Source organism: Triticum urartu, chromosome 3A (assembly GCF_056163025.1).
Source record: "Triticum urartu cultivar PI428250 chromosome 3A, HENAU_Tu73, whole genome shotgun sequence".
NCBI lineage: Eukaryota > Viridiplantae > Streptophyta > Magnoliopsida > Poales > Poaceae > Triticum > Triticum urartu.
In genome coordinates this window covers 469,914,569-469,930,026 of record NC_141875.1, presented here as the reverse complement: position 1 = coordinate 469,930,026, position 15,458 = coordinate 469,914,569, and the positions used below count along the sequence as shown (strand labels likewise).

Genomic DNA, 15,458 nt, shown 5'->3' with positions numbered 1-15,458 from the left:
GGCAATTGCTACCATGATTCGGACAGACTTAAGCATCACTACGGGTGAGAAGGTCTCATCGTAATCAATCCCTTGAACTTGTCGAAAACCTTCCGCAACAAGTCGAGCTTTATAGATAGTAACATTACCGTCAGCGTCAATCTTCTTCTTGAAGATCCATTTATTTTCAATGGCTTGCCGATCAACGGGCAAGTCAACCAAAGTCCACACTTTGTTCTCATACATGGATCCCATCTCAGATTTCATGGCCTCAAGCCATTTTGCCGAATCTAGGCTCACCATCGCTTCTTCATAGTTCGTAGGTTCGTCATGGTCTAGTAACATAACCTCCAGAACAGGATTACCATACCACTCTGGTGTGGATCTTACTCTGGTTGACCTACGAGGTTCGGTAACAACTTGATCTGAAGTTCCATGATCATCATTAACTTCCTCACTAATTGGTGTAGGCGTCACAGGAACCGGTTTCTGTGATGAACTACTTTCCAATAAGGGAGCAAGTACAGTTACCTCGTCAAGTTCTACTTTCCTCCCACTCACTTCTTTCGAGAGAAACTCCTTCTCTAGAAAGGATCCATTCTTAGCAATGAATGTCTTGCCTTCGGATTTGTGATGGAAGGTGTACCCAACAGTCTCCTTTGGGTATCCTATGAAGACACATTTCTTCGATTTGGGTTCGAGCTTATCAGGTTGAAGCTTTTTCACATAAGCATCGCAGCCCCAAACTTTAAGAAACGACAACTTTGGTTTCTTGCCAAACCACAGTTCATAAGGCGTCGTCTCAATGGATTTCGATGGTGCCCTATTTAATGTGAATGTAGCCGTCTCTAAAGCATAACCCCAAAATGATAGCGGTAAATTGGTAAGAGACATTAGGGCTGGAAAAAAAGCTCGAAGCTCGTGAGCTAAACGAGTAGCTCGTGACTCGGCTCGAATCGACTCGAACTCGAAGAATAACGAGTCGAGCCAAGCTTTAGTTTAAGATCGTTTATAGATCAAGTTAAACGAGCCAATCTAACGAGTACTCAGGTAACTCGTTAGGCTTGGTACAAAAGATCAGCCACTACCAATACAAAAAAAGACCAGCCACTCAGTACCCTATGTCCTAGGTGCACAACACAAGGCCTAGCTGTTGAAGGCCCAACCGTCTAGGAGACTCATGTGTTACAAGGAAATTACTATTGTTAGTGATATATGTGTTTAATATATGCATAATCATTTTTATACTATTTGAGGGTTTTATGTTCATATCTTTAACGAGCTTAACAAGCTAAATGAGCCAGCTCGCGAGTTATACGAGTCAAGCCAATCTTGGATTAGAGCTCGTTATAATAACGAGTCGAGTTGAGCTAGCTCGTTAACGAAACGAGCTCTAACGAGTCGAGCCGAGCTGGCTTGACTCGGCTCGAATTCCAGCCCTAAGAGACATCATAGATCGCACCATATCTAGTAAAGTACGATTACGACGTTCGGACACACCATTACGCTGTGGTGTTCCGGGTGGCGTGAGTTGCGAAACTATTCCGCATTGTTTCAAATGTAGACCAAACTCGTAACTCAAATATTTTCCTCCACAATCAGATCGTAGAAACTTTATTTTCTTGTTGCGATGATTTTCAACTTCACTCTGAAATTCTTTGAACTTTTCAAATGTTTTAGACTTATGTTTCATTAAGTAGATATACCCGTATCTGCTTAAATCATCTCTGAAGGTGAGAAAATAACGATACCCGCCGCGAGCCTCAACATTCATCGGACCACATACATCTGTATGTATGATTTCTAACAAATCTATTGCTCTCTCCATAGTACTGGAGAACGGCATTTTAGTCATCTTGTCCATGAGGCACGGTTCGCAAGTACCAAGTGATCCATAATCAAGTGGTTCCAAAAGTCCATCAGTATGGAGTTTCTTCATGCGCTTTACACCGATATGACCTAAATGGCAGTGCCACAAATAAGTTGCACTATCATTATCAACTCTGCATCTTTTGGCTTCAACATTATGAATATGTGTATTACTACTATCGAGATTCATCAAAAATAGACCACTCTTCAAGGGTGCATGACCATAAAAGATATTACTCATATAAATAGAACAACCATTATTCTCTGATTTAAATGAATAACTGTCTCGCATCAAACAAGATCCAGATATAATGTTCATGCTCAACGCTGGCACCAAATAACAATTATTTAGGTCTAATACTAACCCCGAAGGTAGATGTAGAGGTAGCGTGCCGACGGCGATCACATCGACTTTGGAACCATTTCCCACGCGCATCGTCACCTCGTCCTTGGCTAGTGTTCGCTTAATCTGTAGTCCCTGTTTCGAGTTGCAAATATTAGCAACAGAACCAGTATCAAATACCCAGGTGCTACTGTGAGCTCTGGTAAGGTACACATCAATAACATGTATATCACATATACCTTTGTTCACCTTGCCATCCTTCTTATCCGCCAAATACTTGGGGCAGTTCCGCTTCTAGTGACCAGTCTGCTTGCAGTAGAAGCACTCAGTCTCAGGCTTAGGTCCAGACTTGGGTTTCTTCTCTTGAGCAGCAACTTGCTTGCTGTTCTTCTTGAAGTTCCCCTTCTTCTTCCCTTTGCCCTTTTTCTTGAAACTGGTGGTCTTATTGACCATCAACACTTGATGCTCCTTCTTGATTTCTACCTCCGCAGCCTTTAGCATTGCGAAGAGCTCGGGAATTGTCTTATCCATCCCTTGCATGTTATAGTTCATCACGAAGCTCTTGTAGCTTGGTGGCAGTGATTGAAGAATTCTGTCAATGACGCTATCATCCGGAAGATTAACTCCCAGTTGAATCAAGTGATTGTAGTACCCATACATCTTGAGTATATGCTCACTGACAGAACTATTCTCCTCCATCTTGCAGCTGTAGAACTTATTGGAGACTTCATATCTCTCAATCCAGGCATTTGCTTGAAATACTAACTTCAACTCCTGGAACATCTCATATGCTCCATGACGTTCAAAACGTCGTTGAAGTCCCGGTTCTAAGCCGTAAAGCATGGCACACTGAACTATCGAGTAGTCATTAGCTTTGCTCTGCCAAATGTTCATAACATCTGGTGTTGCTCCTGCAGCAGGTTTGGCACCTAGCGGTGCTTCCAGAACGTAATTCTTCTGTGCAGCAATGAGGATAATCCTCAAGTTACGGACCCAGTCCGTGTAATTGCTACCATCATCTTTCAACTTTGCTTTCTCAAGGAACGCATTAAAATTCAATGGAACAACAAAACAACATAGACAAGCAAGATACTATCAGGTACTAAGTTCATGATAAATTTAAGTTCAATTAATCATATTACTTAAGAACTCCCACTTAGATAGACATCCCTCTAATCCTCTAAGTGATCACGTGATCCAAATCAACTAAATCATAACCGATCATCACGTGAAATGAAGTAGCTTTCAATGGTGAACATCACTATGTTGATCATATCTACTATATGATTCATGCTCGACCTAGGCTCGTCAAGTTTAACCTGAGTATTCTGCGTGTGCAAAACTGGCTTGCACCCGTTGTAGATGGACGTAGAGCTTATCACACCCGATCATCACGTGGTGTCTGGGCACGGCGAACTTTGGCAATGGTGCATACTCAGGGAGAACACTTTTATCTTGAAATTTAGTGAGAGATCATCTTATAATGCTACCGTCAACCAAAGCAAGATAAGATGCATAAAACATAAACATCACATGCAATCAATATAAGTGATATGATATGGCCATCATCATCTTGTGCTTGTGATCTCCATCTCTGAAGCACCGTCATGAGCACCATCGTCACCCGCGCGACACCTTGATCTCCATCGTAGCATCATTGTCGTCTCGCCAATCTTATGCTTCTACGACTATCGCTACCGCTTAGTGATAAAGTAAAGCATTACAGCGCGATTGCATTGCATACAATAAAGCGACAACCATATGACTCCTGCCAGTTGCCGATAACTCGGTTACAAAACATGATCATCTCATACAATAAAATTTAGCATCATGTCTTGACCATATCACATCACAACATGCCCTGCAAAAACAAGTTAGACGTCCTCTATTTTGTTGTTGCAAGTTTTACGTGGCTGCTACTGGGCTTAGCAAGAACCGTTCTTACCTACGCATCAAAACCACAACGATAGTTAGTCAAGTTGGTGTTGTTTTAACCTTCGTAAGGACCGGACATAGCCACACGCAGTTCAACTAAAGTTGGAGAAACTGACACCCGCCAGCCACCTGTGTGCAAAGCACGTCAGTAGAACCAGTCTCGCGTAAGCGTACACGTAATGTCGGTCCGGGCCGCTTCATCCAACAGTACCGCCGAACCAAAGTATGACATGCTGGTAATCAGTATGACTTATATCGCCCACAACTCACTTGTGTTCTACTCGTGCATATGACATATACGCATAAAACCTGGCTCGGATACCACTGTAGAGGAACGTAGTAATTTCAAAATTTTCCTACGCACACACAGGATCATGGTGATGCATAGCAACGAGAGGGGAGAGTGTTGTCTACGTACCCTCGTAGACCGTTCGCGGAAGCGTTATATCAACGCGGTTGATGTAGTCGTACGTCTTCACGATTCGACCGATCCAAGTACCGAAAGCACGACACCTCCGAGTTCTACACACGTTCGGCTCGGTGACGTCCTCGCCTTCTCGATCCAGCAAGAGGGGCAAGGTAATAGATGAGTTCCGGCAGCACGACGGCGTGGTGACGGTGTTGGTGAAGAACAATCTCCGCGGGGCTTCACCTAAGCACTACGAAAACTATGACGGAGGATAAACTAGAGGGGACGGGGTTGCCGGTACACGGCTTGGTGTTTCTTGATGTGTCTTGGGTGCTAGCCCTGCCCCTCTATTTATATGTTGAGCCTTGGGGTCGAAACTTGGAGTAAAATCCTCCAAAAAGTCAGTTTCACCCGAAAAGCAAGAGTCCTTCTCAGACTCCAGGGCCAGACGCCATGGTTCCCGGCGTCTGGACCCAGACGCCAGGGACTCTGGCGTCTGGCCCCTGGACTCCGCAAAACTTCCTTTTGCGCTTTCCAAAAACCTCGTGGGCTTTCCCCTTTAGCCCAGATAAAGTGTTCTCGTGCCCAAACATTTTGGGAAACATCTGGAACCCCTTCCGGTGAATTCCGGAACCCTTCTGGAGATCAAATACTACTATCCACATATAAATCTTTACTTCCGGACCATTCCGGAGTTCCTCGTCATATCCGTGATCTCATCCGAAACTCCAAACAACATTCGGTCACCAACATACATAACTCATAGTACTATATCGTCAACGAACGTTAAGCGTGCGGACCCTACGGGTTCGAGAACTATGTAGACATGACCGAGACACCTCTCTGGTCAATAACCAATAGCGGGACCTGGATGCCCATATTGGCTCCTACATATTCTACGAAGATCTTTATCGGTCAGACCGCATAACAACATACGTTGTTCCCTTTGTCATCGGTATGTTACTTGACCGAGATTCAATCATCGATATCTCAATACCTAGTTCAATCTCGTTACCGGTAAGTCTCTTTACTCATTCCGTAATACATCATCCCGCAACTAACTCATTAGTTGCAATGCTTGCAAGGCTTATAGTGATGTGCATTATAGAGTGGGCCCAGAGATACCTCTCTGACAATCAGAGTGACAAATCCTAATCTCGAAATACCCCAACCCAACAAGTACCTTCGGAGACACCTGTAGAGCACCTTTATAATCACATAGTTATGTTGTGACGTTTGGTGGCACACAAAGTGTTCCTCCGGTATACGGGAGTTGCATAATCTCATAGTCATAGGAACATGTATAAGTCATGAAGAAAGCAATAGCAACAAACTAAACAATCGAGTGCTAAGCTAACGGAATGGGTCATGTCAATCACATCATTCTCCTAATGATGTGATCCTGTTAATCAAATGACAGCTCATGTCAATGGCTAGGAAACATAACCATCTTTGATCAATGAGCTAGTCAAGTAGAGGCATACTAGTGACACTCTGTTTGTCTATGTATTCACACAAGTATTATGTTTCCGGTTAATACAATTCTAGCATGAATAATAAACATTTATCATGATATAAGGAAATAAATAATAACTTTATTAGTGCCTCTAGGGCATATTTCCTTCACCCCAACCATCATCCTCCTGAATATACAATTACATCCATCACTAGTAAATACAGAATCCAATTGAAAATTTAGATATGCACACATGACACATTGATCATAGGGCTCATATACTCCCAATATACTATGATCATTGTTTTGCATTTTCCATTGTCATGCACACAAATTGAACAACAGAGCTAATATAACTACATATTGTGGACAAATTTATATACTAATGCATCAAATAACTTCTTAATCAATGGATTCCATTTGGGCATATGACATTCAAAACCCCAATGTGAGTAGCATTCAAAAACAAATCTAATAGGGACCCAATCTAAGGCAACGAATCTGAGTAACATTAAAAACCCCAATCTATGAGCATTAAAAACAAATCTAATAAGCATACATCTGTGTAGCATTGAAGCACAGAGATACCTATCTCTCATACAGATCTATCTAGCATTTTGGCAATGAATTTATCCAAAAAACCCTAGTCCAAAAACCCCCATCCCCCAATACAAAAAACCTCGGCCCATCCATCAAACCAACTACTCTAACCATCTGAACTACCGTATGAATCACAATCTAACCAATGCAACTAGGGAGCAACTAACTCTACAAGCTAAGCAAGTGCAAATACCTGCTGCTCCACGGTATTGAATTCATACTCCAGCCAACTCATCCAAAAGTCTGAACTATGGGAGAGGGTCGGACATCATACCCCAACACTCCCCCCTCACGTCTATGCTTCTTTGGAGCTATATGACGTGGGCAGCGGAAGCGGGGGCAGGCCGCAATTAATTATTGTGTTTACTGGGTTTTGAACCCTAAACCTCTTGGTTGTAAGTTTATGCACCTAACCAGTTCACCCATCAGTCCGAACTGATGGAGGGAGGTGGGCAATATATTTCAACACACGGCAGGTTGCGCATCGGGGGTAACGGGATGGGCTGCGCCACTCGACGTCGTCACCCTCTGCAGCGCTGAGGCGGAGCCCGCCACATCCTTCTCCACATCCGTAGTGGTTGCGAGTTTCCCCGCACCGCCGTGGAAATCGCCGACATCCCCGGTCACCGCGCCCTGCAGCTTCACCACATCTCCGGCCGCTGTGCCGGCGTCTCCACGAGGTTCGGTCATCTAACAGATGGAGGCGATGAAGGTGAGGAAGAGGATGTGGTGGGGGAGAGCGAGACGGTGCGGTGGAGGCAGCGGAGGAGAGCGAGACGACGCTGGTGAGGGAGAGGAAGACGATGTGGCAGGGAGGGGATTTGGGGGAAAATGGAAGGGGCGATGGAGGTGGTTGCCCCTCTTTATATGGTTGGACGTTTCGGGCATGTCCATGGACACGTGCTATCACACGACCGCGGTCAGTTGCATGCGCCCACGTATACGTGGCCCCACTCGTCAGAGTTAACGGTCAAAGGCATTGACCCGACGGCAACGTCCGTTGTAACCTGTTCTGAGGGTTTCGGGCAAGGGAGTAGGAAAAATTGAGCAAAAGTTAAGATAGTGGGGATAAATGGGTATAACTAATGAACCAGGGGCATAGAAATAAAAATCCCTTGATATATTATTCAGAGCATCGCACATGCACAAAATATATATGGTACTCCATCTGTTTCTAAATATTTGTCTTTTTGGAGATTTTAAATGGACTATCATATATAAATGTATATAGACATATTTTAAAGTGTAGATTCACTCATTTTACTCTGTATGTAGTCATTTGTTAAAATTTGTAAAGGGACAAATATTTAGAATGGTGGGAGTAGAAATGAAAGCTTAAATATGTGCAGGACGGAAGGACAGCCAAAGGTGCCGCCAAGTAGGAGCATCTCCCTTTCACGCGCACATGCACGGACAGACAGCGGAAGCGGTTGCTGGAGACACACGTCTCTGTGTGAAAACGTCGCGTGTTCCCTTGAGCTCCGTGCGTGCGTGCGTGCGTACGTGCTCGATTTGCTCCTATTGGAGTATCGTTTTCTTTCCGGGCTGCAGATGAAATGTCTCAGCGTGCGGGCATGGTCCAGAGCAGTTGCCAACGTACCGAACTAGTCCCAGCCGTGTAGCAGCAATGTTTGGCTATTTTGGCTAGTCATTAACCAACCGTCTTGAGCTCCTGGGTTAACTTGGGAACCTAGAATTTTGGAGCTAATATGAGCTATCTGCGACGAAACCGCGTACTAGGCGCTCTGCGTTTGCCGTGTCATTTTTGGTGCGTGCGTGCGTGCACCGAGTTCCATTTTGCGTGCGGTTTGCGCCCTCTTGTGCCCAGCTCTCCCCAAATCATTACTCGCCGGCCCGACCATCAAAAGGCACCGTCCGTATATACACCGAACTTGTGCAAATGATCCATCCGATGTGGCCGAACAAAGGTACGCGATGCATGCATGTAGCAGCACATTGCAGGCAGCAGGTTCTCGGCATCTAGAACAGATTGACTGACAGCTCACCCTACTCCCGATACCGACATACTAGTACATGAAATCTTCACTCGCTGCTCAGTACTGCATGCATTGCCAACATGATTCACGTGACACGGCGGCCAGTGCGCTCTCGGGGCAACCCTTCCTTCCTTGTCGTACGGCCGCGTCTCGTTTTTAACGGGGGCGCATCCACTCCACAGACCACAGCGAGCACAGTTATTACTTGTACTAGTGGCAGCTTGTAGTCCAGTGACCAACGCAACCCATAAAATCAACTCTTTTTTTTTGAGAATAGAAAATCAACTTCTTGGCGCACGTGAGCTTCCGCTGTCATATCCAGGGCCGGAAGCCGGCTCGGCTCTATATAAAACCAACCACAGACCGTGAAAACCAGCAAGCCGACCGAGAGCAGAGCCACAGCCACCAAAGGCGTCTTGGCCGGGTCCATTTCTTGGACAGACCTACCAACGCTCTCGCAGGACACGCACGGCCGCACCGCATGTCGTGGTCTGACACGGACGCGGCGCTCTTCGCGGCCGTCCTGGGCCACGACGCCGCGCGCCACCTGGCCACCACACCGCCGCACCTCGACGGCCCGGCCTCGTCGTCGCCCGAGCTGCAGACGCGCCTGTACGACCTCGTCGAGCGGGGAGGAGCCTGGACCTACGGCATCTACTGGCAGGAGTCCCGGGCCGGCGCCGGCGTGCTCGGCTGGGGCGACGGGCACTGCCGCGACGGCCCGGCCGAGCAAGCCGGGGCCACGGACAGGAGCCTGGCGCGTAAGCGCGCGCTGCTGCGGCTCCACGCGCTGTATGGCGGCGGGGACGAGGACGGCGCCGACTACGCGCTCCGCCTCGACCGGGTCACTGGCGTTGAGATGTACTTCCTGGCGTCCATGTACTTCTCGTTCCGCGAGGACGCCGGCGGCCCGGGCCGCGCGCTCACCTCCAGCCACCACGCCTGGGCCGCCGTCGATCCCCACCTGCCCGCCGCACCCGGGTGGTACGTCCGCGCGTCCCTCGCCCAGTCCGCCGGCCTACGCACAGTCGTCTTCCTCCCTTGCAAGGGCGGCGTCCTTGAGCTCGGTTCCGCCGTGGCCATGCGCGAGAACCCCGAGGTCCTGCGCGCCATCCAATCTGTCTTCCACGTCGAGGCCGTCGCGCCGGACGATCGCATGAGGATCTTCGGGAAGGACGTCTCCCGCAGCCCCCCATTGCCGCCGGTGCAAACCACGGGGAGCGACGCCAGTTGGGCGCTGCGGCTCGGCGGGCAGGCTAAGCAGGAGGCGGCGGCGGCCAAACCGAAACCCCAGCAGGAGCCTCCCAAGACCATAAGCTTCAGCAACGCCGTCGGCGCGCAGAAGCAGGCGGGCGGCGAGGAGCGGAGGCCGCGGAAGCGGGGGCGCAAGCCGGCGAACGGGCGGGAGGAGCCGCTGAACCACGTGGAGGCGGAGCGGCAGCGGCGGGAGAAGCTGAACCAGCGGTTCTACGCGCTGCGCGCGGTGGTGCCCAAGATCTCCAAGATGGACAAGGCGTCGCTGCTGAGCGACGCCATCGCGTACATCCAGGAGCTGGAGGAGCGCCTCCGGGGCGGCGCGCCGGCGCGGGCGGAGGCCGGGCCGTCCGTGGAGGTGAAGGCAATGCAGGACGAGGTGGTGCTGCGCGTGAGCACCCCCCTCGTCGCGCACCCCATCTCCGGGCCGCTGAGCGCCATGCGGGACTCCCAGCTGAGCGTGGTGGCGTCGAGCATGGCGGTGGCGGACGACACCGTCACGCACACGCTCGTGGTGCGGTCGGCGGGGCCCGAGCGGCTCACGGCCGAGGCCGTGCTGGCCGCGATTTCCCGTGGGGTGATGATGAGCGCCACCCCCTCCCCGTGACCGTGCAGCTGTAACAATCGCGCGGCTCGTGCCGTAGTACGTACAGGCAACTGTCAACCGTTAGTGTGAGTTTAGGTGAGCATGCTCCTCGTGACTGCATGCCACGTGGCGCACAGGAGAAAGGTAAAATGGTCAATGGGGAGGCTAAAAGGTGAAACCCCTTTCCCCAAGTGGCAGTATCCCAGATTGCCAGTGGTAGATTCTAAGATTCATGTAGTGCACCTGGTTATCAATTTGCACCTACTAGCACACAGTAGATCAAATCTACGCAAAATTGTTATGTATAGGAAGATGCAGTAATTCTCAGCCTTGTGGATGACTCCGTGTTTCTTTGAAGAAGAGACCGTGGAATTTGAGCGCGTCGTGCGTGGCGGTGGGGGTTTACTTTGACCGACCGCACGCGCGCTCTCCGTTCCAGATCTTTACCTACACCCGCTGGCCTGAAAGTTTTCCTCGTCGGGTCGTCGTCCACGTCCTCGTCTGGACTTGACAGTCGCCGGCCCGCACCGCGTCTTCGCGTGACGCCGCACGCGCGTTGCTTGTGACAACTTCTCTTGCGGCGCGTGACCACGGGACTCGCCTCTCGCCTCGCCACCTCTGGTAGCCCGGTGTCGTCGCATCGTGTGACCGCAACCCAACAACCGGGGCTCGTGTCGTGTGCCCGCCTCCGATCGGCTCGCTACTCCTCGCGTCGTGCACGGTTGATGGAGATGTAAGATGTAACCGGTGGTCCGGAGGCAGGCGATGTGTCAGTCAGCTGCAGGGCGCGCGCACCGGGCCAATGGGACCGACGTTACGCGCCAACAACCTTAAACAGCAACCCTTTCAGTCGAGGACCTGATGTGCCGTGGCACCACGGCCTTTTTCTGAACTCACTCACCCATGCTCCGACGCGCGTCACGCTTTAATCAAGTTACAATCAGTTTTTTTTCTTCGAAAAACTTTCAATCTATTCATTTTCAACACAATTAGTCGAAGTCGCGAAATCTAAATCACCAACTCCCATCCAGTGCCATTAAGAAGTAGGAGTAACTAAAAGCACGGTGGCCGATAGAAAGATGTTGATAGAAAAAAGAGCCGTCTTGATAAACTTTTATAATAGACATGATCCTTTTCATAAGAAAAAAGCACTGCTAATGCTTCACCGTGTAGAGAGTGGGGGCTATGGAGCCAACTGATTTGATTACTCAACTAAGCTCACTAAAACACAACAAAACAAAAAAGTTCAACAACTATACAATTATGACACTGCACCTTTTAAGCTTAGTAGCATTTCGTTTTTTATATACACCTTATATGTAAAACTATGGGGGAAATCACGAATGCGCTCATTTATGCGTACATACACTCACCTTGAACGCTTGCATGCACACCTTATCCTACGAGTTATCTTCGAAAGACCGAGGGGTACATCATCTTGAGATTGACGAAATCATCACAGATGTCTCCGTAGTTGACGGAAACATCTCCTCCCACTGAACAAGTATCGCCGAAAAGTCTGAAATAAATTCAAGAAAATACAATCGTTATGTATATTTGTTCAAATAATATAAAGTGGCAATGGAAGTAAACTGTACTCCCTCTGTATCAATATACAATGCCCTTGTATTTTGAGGAAAACTTTGACTATCATTTGATCAACAAAAAAAATGAGTTAATCAAAAGTATATATTATTAAAACCTTTTAAAACATCCGATGATAGAAAAATTGTGGAATATAACTTTTGATGATTATTATTTTTAGGCTAAGGCCAACAGTCTATTTTTCGATAAAGGATGGATTTTATTGGCCCAGAGTGGAGCATCAAGAGAATACAAATATTATAAACTCACATACCTGGCCTCTATATAGTTAGGATGCACACAGTTAACACCAACGTGAACAAAAAATACACAGGCAACTAGTAAAGACATATAAGAACAAAGACGTGTGTAGGCAAGAAAAAAGGAAGAAAAACAATGTTCAGATCCGTGATCTCGCAAACTGTAACAATGACCATATCCATGCCAACCATCTCAAGACACCATGTGGACGATGAAGCTCTTCAACAATGCATTCAGGAAGGAAGCGATGCTCATGCGCCACCGTCATCGGATCCAACTATCAAGACCAAAATCTAGGTTTTCACCCTGATTAATTAGTCCGAGCAATGCCCTTAACAAGGTAACGACGCAAAAAAGACATCGTAATTGCCATGTATAACCAACTCAGATCAGACCTAGGCTTCACCACAGAGCTCAAAATCGGGTGCACGTAGCACCATCATTGAAGTCAGTCATGTGTTGTCGCCACCACTTTTCCCCGATCCCAACAACTACACGCGATGCGCGCCTACCACCGCTGCACAATCAACCCTCTGCATTAACTCTCCGTTCATAGTTTGCATCTCACCGCCAAAGTCAACAACCAGATCTGGAGAGATTAACCGTCTCCGAAGAACTTTCGGTGACCACTGTGGTCATGGAGCCGCGGAAGGTCGCTCTAACATAGCCGGCAACCACCACCCCCGACCGACAGGGTCTGAATAGCCACCAGATCTGAATCAGGGCAACCATGCCGAGTCAACCATGGATGACATTGAAGCAGTGGCTGAAGGAAATATGCCCTAGAGGCAATAATAAAGTTATTATTTATTTCCTTATATCATGATAAATGTTTATTATTCATGCTAGAATTGTATTAACCGGAAACATAATACATGTGTGAATACATAGACAAACAGAGTGTCACTAGTATGCCTCTACTTGACTAGCTCGTTAATCAAAGATGGTTATGTTTCCTAACCATGGACAAAGAGTTGTTATTTGACTAAACGGGATCACATCATTAGGTGAATGATCTGATCGACATGACCCATTCCATTAGCTTAGCACCCGATCGTTTAGTATGTTGCTATTGCTTTCTTCATGACTTATACATGTTCCTATGACTATGAGATTATGCAACTCCCGTTTGTCGGAGGAACACTTTGTGTGCTACCAAACGTCACAACGTAACTGGGTGATTATAAAGGTGCTCTACAGGTGTCTCCAAAGGTATATGTTGGGTTGGCGTATTTCGAGATTAGGATTTGTCACTCCGATTGTCGGAGAGGTATCTCTGGGCCCTCTCGGTAATGCACATCACATAAAGCCTTGCAAGCATTGCAACTAATGAGTTAGTTGTGAGATGATGTATTACGGAACGAGTAAAGACTTGCCGGTAACGAGATTGAACTAGGTATTGAGATACCGACGATCGAATCTCGGGCAAGTAACATACCGATGACAAAGGGAACAACGTATGTTGTTATACGGTCTGGCCGATAAAAGATCTTCGTAGAATATGTAGGAGCCAATATGAGCATCCAGGTTCCGCTATTGGTTATTGACCGGAGACGTGTCTCGGTCATGTCTACATTGTTCTCGAACCCGTAGGGTCCGCACGCTTAAGGTTTCGATGACAGTTATATTATGAGTTTATGCATTTTGATGTACCGAAGTTTGTTCAGAGTCCCGGATGTGATCACGGACATGACGAGGAGTCTCGAAATGGTCGAGACATAAAGATTGATATATTGGAAGCCTATATTTGGATATCGGAAGTGTTCCGGGTGAAATCGGGATTTTACCGGAGTACCGGGAGGTTACCGGAACCCCCCGGGAGGTATATGGGCCTTAGTGGGCTTCAGTGGAAGAGAGGAGATGTGGCCAGGGCTGGGCTGCGCGCCCCTCCCCCCTAGTCCGAATAGGACAAGGAGAGGGGTCCGGCGCCCCCCCTTCCTTCTCTCTCTCCTCTTTCCCCCTCCCGAATCCTATTCCAACTAGGAAAGGGGGGAATCCTACTCCCGGAGGGAGTAGGACTCCTCCTGGCGCGCCCTCTCCTGGCCGGCCGCACCCCCCCTTTGATCCTTTATATACGGGGGCAGGGGGCACCCCTAGACACACAAGTTGATCCAGGTGATCATATTCTTAGCCGTGTGCGGTGCCCCCTTCCACCATAGACCTCGATAATATTGTAGCGGTGCTTAGGCGAAGCCCTGCGACGGCAGTACATCAAGATCGTCACCACGCCATCGTGCTGACGGAACTCTTCCCCGACACTTTGCTGGATCGGAGTCCGGGGATCGTCATCGAGCTGAACGTGTGCTAGAACTCGGAGGTGCCGTAGTTTCGGTGCTTGATCGGTCGGGCCGTGAAGACGTACGACTACATCAACCGCGTTGTGCTAACGCTTCTGCTGTCGGTCTACAAGGGTACGTAGATCACACTCTCCCCTCTCGTTGCTATGCATCACCATGATCTTGCGTGTGCGTAGGAAAATTTTGAAATTACTACGTTCCCCAACAGTGGCATCCGATGCTAGGTTTTATGTGTTGATGTTATTTGCACGAGTAGAACACAAGTGAGGTGTGGGCGATATAAGTCATACTGCTTACCAGCATGTCATACTTTGGTTCGGCGGTATTGTTGGACGAAGCGTCCCGGACCGACATTACGCATACGCTTACGCGAGACTGGTTCTCCCGACGTGCTTTGCACAAAGGTGGCTAGCGGGTGACAATTTCTCCAACTTTAGTTGAACCGAGTGTGGCTACGCCCGGTCCTTGCGAAGGTTAAAACAGCACCAACTTGACAAACTATCGTTGTGGTTTTGATGCGTAGGTAAGATTGGTTCTTGCTTAAGCCCGTAGCAGCCACGTAAAACTTGCAACAACAAAGTAGAGGATGTCTAACTTGTTTTTGCAGGGCATGTTGTGATGTGATATGGTCAATACATGATGCTAAATTTTATTGTATGAGATGATTATGTTTTGTAACCGAGTTATCGGCAACTGGCAGGAGCCATATGGTTGTCGCTTTATTGTATGCAATGCAACCGCGCTGTAATGCTTTACTTTATCACTAAGCGGTAGCGATAGTCGTGGAAGCATAAGATTGGCGAGACGACAACGATGCTACGATGGAGATCAAGGTGTCGCGCCGGTGACGATGGTGATCACAATGGTGCTTCGAAGATGGAGATCACA

General features: G+C 48.1%; 1 protein-coding gene across 1 annotated transcript; it reads left to right on the top strand.

The window, feature by feature from the left end:
* The first annotated feature begins 8,698 nt into the window (after positions 1–8,698).
* LOC125544440 (transcription factor ABA-INDUCIBLE bHLH-TYPE-like) lies at positions 8,699–10,765 on the top strand. Its single transcript, XM_087547382.1, has one exon. The coding sequence runs from the start codon at positions 9,070–9,072 to the stop codon at positions 10,447–10,449; it is 1,380 nt and encodes a 459-aa protein (XP_087403508.1). The 5' UTR covers positions 8,699–9,069; the 3' UTR covers positions 10,450–10,765.
* Positions 10,766–15,458: the final 4,693 nt, after the last annotated feature.